Consider the following 10,730-nt stretch of genomic DNA (forward strand, 5'->3'; position numbering starts at 1 on the left):
CTCTGGGAAAGCTTCCAGGATGGAATCACATCCCTGCAGAGGTGTGAGGGTTGTATGAGGCAAACAAGTGGGGAAGAAGGGTTCATGGCTGGGGAGCTGTCTGACCCAGACCCAAAGGCAGGGCAGCAGTGTTCTTGCAGTCCTGAGCTAGCCAGTGAGGCCAGCACACGGTACACATTGGGCAGACAGAGCGCCAGGCTGGAGAAGCTGCCCTGTCCACGTAGGCTTGGACACTTTCCCGAGAGCAGAGGGGAGCTAGGGAAGGGCTGGAGGTAGGGCAGTGGTGGGGCAGAGTTGCCCTTGGGGCTGCAGGATGAACAACATACTGGCAGGGCATAACTGGAGCTGAGGCCCTGGAGGATGCCATTACTGCAGCCATGGCAGGAAAGTGACCGTCCTGAGTCCAGGGGCCTCCCATGCCACCTGTCCCTGCTGTTGACAGCCAGCTCACTCACCTGTCCCCTGCAAGGCCACCAGCATCACTGAAGCCCAGGTACAAGGTCGAAGGCCCCCAGCAGGGTGAAATTTAACTCTGGTCTCAACCCCAGGCTCAAATGCCATCTCCTCCAAGAAGCCCTCCCTGCTTGCCACCAGCATCCCAAATACCCTCCACAAGTACTTAGCTCTCTACTGTGCCCCAAGCACAGCCTACAAAGCAGGACCACCAGGTTCATCCCTCCCTCTTCACCTATCTCTGTGTCTCAGTTTCCACATGAGCAAAATGAGACTGACAGCAGCACAAGTAGGGGTTAAATGAGTTAACACACAGAATGTATTCAATAGCGTGCCAGGCACAGAGAGAAATTCAATAAAGGGGAGCCCCTCTCAGCCATCCCTGTCTCTGTCTCCCATAATCACATGACTACCTGGAGGGCAGGGAACAGGGAGTCTTCGCTTTTGTGAAGATGGCAGATTGTGGGGGTCAGGGGGGTGGGGAGGAAGGCTGGCCAACAGCTGGTGACTGCCAGGTGCCCACACTCCTGCCACGCTCCCTGCCCAGGTGGGGCCGGCAGTGCTGCCTCAGACCACCCCTGGGCAGCGCCCTAGCCTCTGCTTCTTTCCTCTACCTTGGACGCTGCTGCTGCTGACATTCGCCAGGCATGGCCCTCTCGATGCTTGTGCCACAGAGCTCTGCCTCACAGACAGGCCCGTTGCATCCCAGCCCCCAGGGGTCCCAGGACCTTCAGTATTGGGAAGGGGAACCCATGTCCTGATACTCCCATGTCTACCCAGGCTCTGCATCAAGGATCCCATAGTCTGCCTCAACGAAGAAACGATGCTCCAGAGTGCAGGACAGTGAGGTTGATCTGAGCTCCAAAGAAAGGAGAGGAGGCCCCAGGTGAGGACCCCAACCTGGGGGTGCAGGAAAGAGACATAAAGCCACAGACTAGGGGAGGGTAGGTGAACAAAGACAGCTGAGGACTTGACTTGAGATAAGAGGACCAGATGGTCTCCCACTCTTCTCCCAGATGGGAAGGCCCAGGAAGAGCCACCTGAGTGGCTGGAGGGGTTGGGGGCAGAACTGCCTCCAGTTAAGAGTATCTGCAGCTTAGACAGCTGGAAAGCAGCTTTCTTCCATGCAGGTACACATTGTGTTATTGGCAGCCTAATAAATGCAGAGAACTAGGACCCAGTTTGCTCCAGCACTGTGCAAGGCTCTAAGAATGTCCAGATCAGATCATCTAACAATAACCCAGACCTGTGACCACTGGCTCCCAGAGCTTGTCATGCCTAGAAGACATCTATCGTCTGCCACTGACTCACAACAGGACCCCCAGGCCACACAGCCGAGAAAGCCGGAGGGGGCTGGCCGGCAGCGGAACACGGGGGGTGAGCTGGAGCTCTGGGACCATGCCGCCCTAGTAGGGCTCAGATCCTGGCTTCCCCCCATCCAGCCACATGACATGGGCAGGCACCCTCACCCAAGCATTAGCGTCCTCATCAGTATGGCGAACACGACAAAACTTGCCTCTCCGGTCAGGCACGTGGTGGGGCTCCATGAGTGACCAGCATTGGGACGGAGCCAGACTGGGAGGCCACAGCAGCTCCTTGGGACGCGTGCAAGGGGTCACAGAGTCTCAATCAGGGAAGTTATCACCTTGGGCTCACCTGGCTGAGTACAAAGAAGGTGCGGACATTCCAGAAATGGGCCTGCTCCTGGAGGAAGGTTTTCAGGTAGATACTTTCAAAGGTCTTGAAGCAGGCGACCAGGGTGACAAAGGTCTCATCATCCGCATTGTCTGTGATGCTCTGCACGATGGACACCATAGGGGCCAGGCCAGTCCCCGCTGCCAGCATGAGGAGCTCACCATACTGGGGAACAGGAGAGGGGTATGACCGGGGTGAGATGGGGGAGTCTCATTACACACACACACACACACACACACACACACACACACACACACACACACACTATGGGGCCATTTCTGGGCCTCGTTGAACTGCCCTACCTGGGTGTCCCACTCATCCAAGCTCCCCTTCTCCCTCCTCCAGGAAGTCATCCTGGCTTGTGAAAGACTATAGTGCAACAGAACATGGAAATATGGAAATCTAGGGGCTTCAAGGGAACATAATGATGCAGCCCATCCTACAAGAGGCTTGCGTGCCTTCTAAAACATTCCACAGGACTCTCTTTATGCACTTCTTTACACACGTCAGCTGACTGGGAGCCTGCCATCTCCCAAGGCAGTCTGCTCTGCTCCAGGCCCACTCCCCTGGCTGGGGAGGTCTTCAGCCACTCACATGAAAGCGATGCCTGCGCCCTAAGGCTTTCCCCACCTTTCCATCCAGTCCTGCCCAGAGCTGCTGCTTCTCCCATAGGGAGGCCCTGTGCACAAAGAGGATAGTTATAAATCATCAGCAGGTTCCACTCAGAAAACAAGGGCAAGACCACATTTAAATGGTCCCCTCCAGGGTGGGAGGAAATAGGGACAATTCCTGCTTTCAATAGCCTGGAGGATACTGGAATACCCCTGGCTAAAGTATAAAGCTGAGCATGGTTAGCACTAGCAGAAGAGTATAGCAAAGTATTAATATGTGCACACCTCCGTATCTGTAAAATGGGGGCAACAGAACGTAAAGGCTGTCGGGAGGACTGCATGAGTTACTGCACGACAGGTGCTCGAATCAGAGCCTGCACACAGCAGTGCAACATGCGGACTTGATGTCATTAGATGCATGAAAGCATGAGCGTGTCTATACGCCCATTTGTGAAAGAGGATTGGGAAGGACAGATGCCGAAATAGTAAGACTGGCAGGTCTGAGTATGGCCTGCAGGTGTTCTTTATTTTCTTCGTGCCTCTCTATAGCTGATGATTTTTTTGGTAATGAACACGCACTGCATCTGTAATAAGGAAAAAAACCAATAAAAGCTATTTTTAAATGAAACAAAAAAAGAATAGAGAAGGAATGATTCATTCTTTTCTATTTGCTTTTGCTTGGCTCGGCTTTCCTAATTATAAAGGTAATAGGTGTTCATTGTGGATAATTTGGGAAGTATAATGAAGAAAATAAAAATCACCCATAATTCTACCACCCAGAGCTGCTAACATCTCATTGCATTTTCTTTTCATATTTTTCCTATGCATTTTAATTTCTCTTCCCAATCTGTTGTATATTCATTTTGCACCTAGCACTTGTCACTTGATCTTATAAGAATATAACACCATTTATAAACATAATTCTAAAATCCCGAATAATACTCTATCAAATCTCTGAAACCTGATGCACCGGACTCTTCCCCTGTTGTTGGATATTCAGCAGACTCCAATTACCTGCTCCTGAGCAGCAAGCCATGGGTATATTTAGGGAGCAGCTTATACCATGTTGTGACTGGAATGTGAAGCTGGAAAGAAATCTGAGGGGCACATGAGATGGGGTTCCTAGATACCAAGTACATGAGCCTGGGTTTCCCCAAGCAATGGGCAGCCACAGATACTTCTGGAACATGGGCAGGCAGTTCTATCTTGTAGTGCCTGCTCCATCTCTTCCCATGTCCAACCCCAGTGGATGGGCTTTCTCGGCTCATGGGAGAAAGGCAGCGTGAGAGCTGTGTGCTGCAACCTGAAACCTTCATCCTGAAGGCTGAGCGGGACGGGGTCTCTGAAGACTCAGTGTGCTGGCACTGACCTGGTTGGGTTCATAGACAAAGCCGCCAAAAGGTCCCCGCCAGAAAGCCATGTCTCCTGCTCTCCAGGACTTGACGTACTGGGACATCAGCCCGGTCTGGTAGCTCTGGGAGCAAACAGAGGGGACCCTCATTGCACATGCTGCCAATACAAATCGCAACCGACATTAACGGGGAGCCCTTCCTGCACCCTGAATGTTTTACATGCGTCGTGTTATTTCATCCTCCTGATCACCCCATGAAGTTGGTACCATCAATTTCAAATGAAGCCCAGAAGCTGACATGGAGGGAAATAGGGAGACTGGGGTGAGGATCAACAAACTTAACTACAGAGGTCTCAAACCCAGGTAACTGCAGGGACTCTGCAGGTCACGTCACTGAGTGAAGAACTGAGTCTGAGATAGTTAACAGCCATTATCACTGCCTCAGTGTCAGGGAGACAGGAGGAGTGGTATGGACTGTGGTAAGTTGGTGAGTAAATACTCCATCTCAAGGAGGAAATCACTTTTCAGATTCCAGTGCATAGTTCCTAGGGCCAATGAAGCCAGATCTTTTGGTTTTCCAAGAGGGGCAAACAATCCAACCTGTACGTAAAATCCCCCATTTCTGAAAAGCTTACAAGTAATTTAATTTTTTAAAAACACTGTACAAGCCAAAACCAAATATATTTAAAAGACAGAATTAGTTTGTAGGCCAATAATTTGCAATCTCTGCATTATCCTATACTGTCTCCCGACTGGATAAAATAAATGAAGGTTATAAAAGGGATTTCCCCGGATTACAGGGCAGTTTACATTTCCCAGGGGGCCTGTCCACTCTGCCGCAGGCACCATGTTGGGTGCAGGGGAGACAACTGGAACTTAAAATCCATGAATGCAGCCGATGCCTGAACTGGTGCCTAATTAATAAATATCTGAACGAATTAGTCAGTGAAACCAGATTCAGGCCTTCTCCTAAAGGACCTCACAATCTAGGAGGGATCCAAATCTCAGGTATATACAAAGTGGAAACTCTTACTACCCGAGAAGAACAAAGTGCTGGGAGATCCCTGAGACAGTACTATTTCCATATAGTAGTATCAAGGGCAGCTTCCTGGAGGAGGAAGCATTTGAGCTAGCTCTTGAAGGATGGGCAAGATTGCTTTCACTGGGGATGGGAGCAGAAAGACAGAATGCTGGGTATCAGATGAGGTGTGGTCAGAGGTAAGATAGCTCTGGAGAGAGTGCAGTAGGATGAGGTAAGGGGGGAAAGCAGTAGGAGACAGGACTAGGTGTTTGGAGGGAGGTTAGAACATGCTTGAAGGATGTGCTTTAAGTACCCACAGCTACCTCTGGCTCCTTCCTGACTTCTTAGGGCGCCATGTGCATAAAGCAAAGGAGGTGCTCTGCTCACTGTACCCTTTTCCTCCTGACCTGTTGGAGGTTGTGCCTCAGAACACACTTATTTTCTGACTCCAGTCTTGGGAGACGTATCGCCCCAGTTATGGCACAGAGGCCTATGGCAGATAGCACTCAAGGAAAAAGAAAAGATTCTTCTGGGTCTCCAGAACCTACAAAAAACCTGGCTCCATATCCACTTGTTAAATACAACTGGCAATGAACTTTTGTTCTTCTACTTGAGACCGTGTCACCCAATGGGCCTTGGGACAACACTCATCATCGCTCCGAGCTTCAGCTTCTTTATCTATAAAATAGGGATAATATGACCTACTCTGTGGGGTGGTTGTGAGGCTGAACTAAGAGAATGAAAATAAAGAGCCAGGAGCAGTGCCTGGTGCCGACAAAACGGGAGTTCCTCTTTCCCAGCTACATGGGAGGATGAATGTAAAAAAATCCATCTGCCTTCCCAGTTTGCAAAGACATTTCCAGCTCTTCCTAGCCAGCGGCTTAGGGATAATTAAGCATCTCTCCAAAGAGAGGCTTTCTGGTAAACGAAGGAGAAAATCAGCCTTGCAGCTGGGAGGCATATCCAGCTGCCCTGAAGAACTGTCTCCAGGCTTATCCTTTCAACAGAAACACACCCAGACAAGCAGCTTGGGGAAGCAGGTCATTTGGAGAGGATTTGTGGAATCTCCCAGACAAACAGTTGCGTGGAGAAGGGATCCCATCCAAGCTTATGTGCGAGGGAATAAACAGTCAGGCTATAGAGCCGGGCAGCAAAGGCAGAAGCCAGAGATGATGCTGGGGCCCTGGAGTCAGGGGTCAGGGCTCACTCATAAGCAGTGCTTCTTCCCACCTGTGGAGCTGGGGGCTCCTGGGGCCTCAGCTTACTTGTCAAAGAAGTGGGGACAAGAATTGCTGTCTGAAAAGGAGATAAAGGACATGAAAGCTATTCTAACACACTGATGTTCCCCAGGATTCCTTTTTGGGAAATCACGATGTAAACTATGTATTACCTCGACACATACGAAGCTGCTGTTCCTATAACATGTTACCGTAGCAGCAGTTTCGTGGCACTCAACCTGAGCACTGTTTTCCACACAACTCGACTTGCATGACTTCCAGTACATGGGTTACCCATTCCTTGGGTCTTTGGGGTGTTTTTGTATCCAGCTCCCCGTGTTCATCTCATCTCTGCCACTTCCCCAACCACCTCAGCTGCCCCATTATGCACCTGTTCTCCAGTTGCACAAAACAGAGCTCTGACTGGCTCTGTCCCTCAGCCTGGAATGCCACTTCCCCGAAGTCTAATCCAAATACCCAGCCTCCCGCCCATCCCCCTGAGAGGTGATCTGAGGTTAGTAAGGTCCACAGGGCCCTCTTGGCCCTACCTTTTGCCTGCAAGCCCCGTTCTATTCCATGGCAAACAGGTCCTCAAATCATGCCCTTTGCACTACGCATGCCGTCTCCAGCACCCAGCGCTGCCTTCCATCTCTCCCATTTACTTCCCCAATGCTTACCTTAAACACTCCTCCCTGCACCCCAGCTTCCTGTCACAGCGCTGACCTCATTGTCCTGACCACAGTGGCCTGGCCCCCTTCTGAGGGCAGCCACTGTGTCTGGCTCATCTCTCAACCCTGGTGCCCAGGACACAGGAGACGCCAGGTGACTTGGTTGCCCACTCTCCCCCATTCCTTCTCCCGTCAACTCCCCACCCCTCCTAGGCCTGCTCAGTGTTCACTCTCCATCCACAGAAGAGAGGCGAGCTCCTCTCTGTACAACCTGTCAGGGACATGCCCTCTGTGGGTGGTCCACCCCAGGAAAGATGACAATGCCTCCTCACCTGCCCCCGCTGGTCCTTCAAGCAGCCTCCTCCCATGTGAGCACTGGCTTTTCCCACACTGATGGGCACTGCCCCATCCCAACCAGGCTGGCAAATAGGGGCCCTCATCCATGGGCTCTTAGGCCATCCCATGTCAACTCACCTTGATCAAAACTTCAAAGTAACCTTTTGCGTTGGCAGGGCTGATGGGCGTGTATGCTCTCTGAATCTCTAAGTCATCTACTCGCCCTCTGGGAAAGAGAAGTGCTCAGTCAGCCACTCAACAAGCCCTGATAGGTACCTACTCTGTACTGTGCTGGTGAAAGTGAAGGTGCTGCTGGGTCAGCCTCCGAGGTGCTCACTGAGGGGCAGGCAAGGTAAAGCAGGGGAAGACAACATTGGCTCCCCACTGCTATGTGACATCTGGGCAAGGTGTCTGACCCCTCAGCTGCCCCTTCTGGAAAACGGGAACCATCACCTGCATTCCCGTTGTGTCGTTCTACTGGGATCACAGAGGGGGGTACACGGGGGATGTGAGTTATTTGGCAGACTTCACTGTGGCTTTTCCTGAGCATAATTAACAAAGCCATACAGAACTATAACATTTGCTAAACATCCACTGCCATGTGCCAGGAGCCTTGGAATTGGAAGGATCATCCAACGTGCCCTGTCCCAAGCCAAAGGCCACGCGCAATCCTTCTCACATGTTAACAGGGGTCGGATGATAACCATGAGTAGAGAGGCCAAGGGGTTTTAAATGCTTACTGTGCGCCAAGCAAATTACATGCACAACTTCATCTAACTTAAACAATAAACCAGCCGAGGAAATCAAAGCTTAGAGAAAGGTGTCTGCTTGCCCCAGGTCGCACAACTAGAATTCACCCACGGCTCTATCTGCCTCAGAGCCAAGACCCTCACCGCTACTCCTCAGAGCTTCCCAGGAGCACTGAGCACACTCCTCTCTCATATCTTACTACATGCAAACCCCTCTTTTCTGAGGCATGCAGAAATGACAAAGGTGCCATCTCAATAAATCAAAAGCAGGGGAGCTGGGAAGAAACAGTCAGTAAATGCTCATAGAACAGATGAGGAAACTATGGTACGGCTCGGATGCAAGCAGACGATGGTGTTTTCTACAACAGGTAAAAACTGATGTGCTAGAGAGGAAGCAGCCGCTCTGCCAGGGCAGCGAAGAGGGCTCTGGAGCTGGTATGGAAGGATGACCAGGCCTTAAAGGCTTAGAAGGGACATGAAGCAGGGAGTGAAGTAATTCTAAGCAGAGAGAGGAGCCTGGCAAAAGCTCAGAAGGTCTTGTCAGGAGCTGGTGAGTGGATCATGAGGTTGGAACAAGGGCAAGAATGGGCCCAGGGAGAATTTGGTCAAATGGACGCTGGGGCGCAGTTAGATGTCACTGGGGCGGCATCACGGAGCACAGGAGGTGTCTGAACAGGGAGGGACGTGGTCAGCGGTGTGTGTGAGGAAAGTCCCTGGAGTGGCAGAGGGTGGAGGAAGGGGTATGGCTGACAGGCAGGGAGCCCCGGCATCCCTGAGCGATGGGAGGCAGCATGGGCCCTGCTTGTCCCCTGGAATAGTGAGCTCTGAGGACCACCAGCTGGGCCACAGGCATGAAGCAGCTGGGCACAGACACCAGGGTCAGTGCAAGGCAAAAGGCCAGAGTGTGACCAGACACACTCACTTCTGGTTTTCCTGCCAGCCCTCTGGCTGGGCCACCTTTTCCCTTGCTGCTATTCCTCCTCTTGCCAATGCCATAAATGCTGGCGCTGCCAGGGTTCAGTCCTCTGCCCTTCCTCTCCTTCCCCACACCAGCTCCCAAATGCCATGCAGGTGCTTGGTGATGATTCCCACACCCGTATCTGCAGCTCAGAGCTCCCTACTGAGCCTCAGACTCTGGCAACCACCACTATTTGGAGGTAGCTGAGAGTCTTGTCTCTGAGCAGGTTGGGGGTGGGATTGAGGAGGGAAGAGAGTATAAAAATAAGCCAGGAGGAAGAAGGAACATGAGAGTGGCCTGGGAGCCAGGCTGCCTGTATGTGCGTCCTTTCCATCAACTGGTGCTAATCACATTAGGTAAATGCCACAGGCTCTAGAGCCAGACTACTTGCCTTCAAATCTTGGTTTAATGGTTCAAACAATTCCTAACTGTGTGACCCTGGGCAAGGTTTGAACCTCTCTGACTTTGGTTTCCACTTGTGCATGGTAATTGTACCTACCAGATAGGATCTGTGAAGATTAAATGAGTTCATGTACGCAAGCACACAGGACTGTGCTCTGGATAGTAGGTGCTATAAAGTGTTTGCTGTTATCATTATGTAGTATGAAAATGCATTATCTAGTTCAATCCCAAGAACCCTGTGAGTCACATATTATTATAGCTATTTTGAAAAGGACAAGGGGAAACTTAAGGGAGGTTGCTTTAGGCCACAGAGCTAGCAAATGGCAACGCAGAACTGCAAAGCTTTGGTCCTCTCCCTACTTGACTTACTGCAGGATGAGGTGCTGGCCAGGCCGCAGGCCGAGGTGGCTGTTCCCGGGCAGTGCAAAGCGGACCTGGTAGGTGTCCTCAGTGACTTTGCTCACGGCACTGATGCGAAAAGCCAGGAAGGTCTCTGGACTCAGCTTGGTGGGGCAGGTCTGCAACAGAAGGACCCAACAGCTAGAAACCAGGACGCATCCCCAAACAGCCTTCCCACCTCCCCAAGAAAAGGCTGGCTCAGCCAGTAAGTCGTCTGGACAGTAGCGAGATATCCTACCTCATCGCCCTTTCAGACACATCTAAAAAATCCACAGTGTCAGACTGAGCTCACCCTGCTTTTACGCCTTCCTCAGCCCTGGGACAAAGTGAGCTTCGTAGCTGGGTACTCAAGGGCCCTGTGCATGACCCTCAAACCTCATTTTAGCTTCCACGTTATCAGATGCCAGTCTTCTCCGTGACCTTCCAAGAACACCCTGCTGCCTCCTGGCTATGTCTTTCTTTGCTCAGGCGGTGCCCTCTATCTACAACACTCACCTCCAATTTATGAAAGATCTGCAGAATTTAGAAGTGGACAATCCTCAAATGACGATTTAATCCTCTATCCTAATTTTACATGAGGGAAATAGGCCTGAGTGGTAGCTGCTTACTTGTCCAAGGTCATACCACAAGTAGGGACTCAAATGTATGATTTCCAAGTCTGAACCCACTGCTCTTCACCTTCCACACACCTGCACCTCCTCTAAGAAGTCTTCCCTGAATATATGACCAACAGTCTCTGTCTCCTCTAAAATGCCTACACCCAATTACTGCCAGGACCTCCCTCCCCCCTCCCCTTGAGAGGCCTCAAGGCTGGGGAAGACAATGACCAAAGACTCCAACAGGCATCAATTGTCGCAGGACCTCACTTCC

The 10,730-nt window shown here is 51.3% G+C and overlaps 1 protein-coding gene across 1 annotated transcript in view; it reads right to left on the reverse strand.

Annotated features, from left to right (window-relative positions):
- Nucleotides 1-10,730, reverse strand: part of LOC101634152 (NADH-cytochrome b5 reductase-like) — a 15,436-nt gene that overhangs the window by 1,962 nt on the left and 2,744 nt on the right. The window contains exons 2-5 of the mRNA XM_004679497.2: nt 9,831-9,979; nt 7,491-7,578; nt 4,129-4,233; nt 2,110-2,313 (exon numbers count right to left, since the gene is read on the reverse strand). Coding sequence (XP_004679554.1) covers nt 2,110-2,313; nt 4,129-4,233; nt 7,491-7,578; nt 9,831-9,979 — 546 coding nt within the window. The remainder of the gene's footprint in view (nt 1-2,109; nt 2,314-4,128; nt 4,234-7,490; nt 7,579-9,830; nt 9,980-10,730) is intronic.

This window comes from Condylura cristata, unplaced genomic scaffold, assembly GCF_000260355.1.
Source record: "Condylura cristata isolate star-nosed mole 26May11 unplaced genomic scaffold, ConCri1.0 scaffold00008, whole genome shotgun sequence".
NCBI classification, from domain to species: Eukaryota; Metazoa; Chordata; class Mammalia; order Eulipotyphla; family Talpidae; genus Condylura; species Condylura cristata.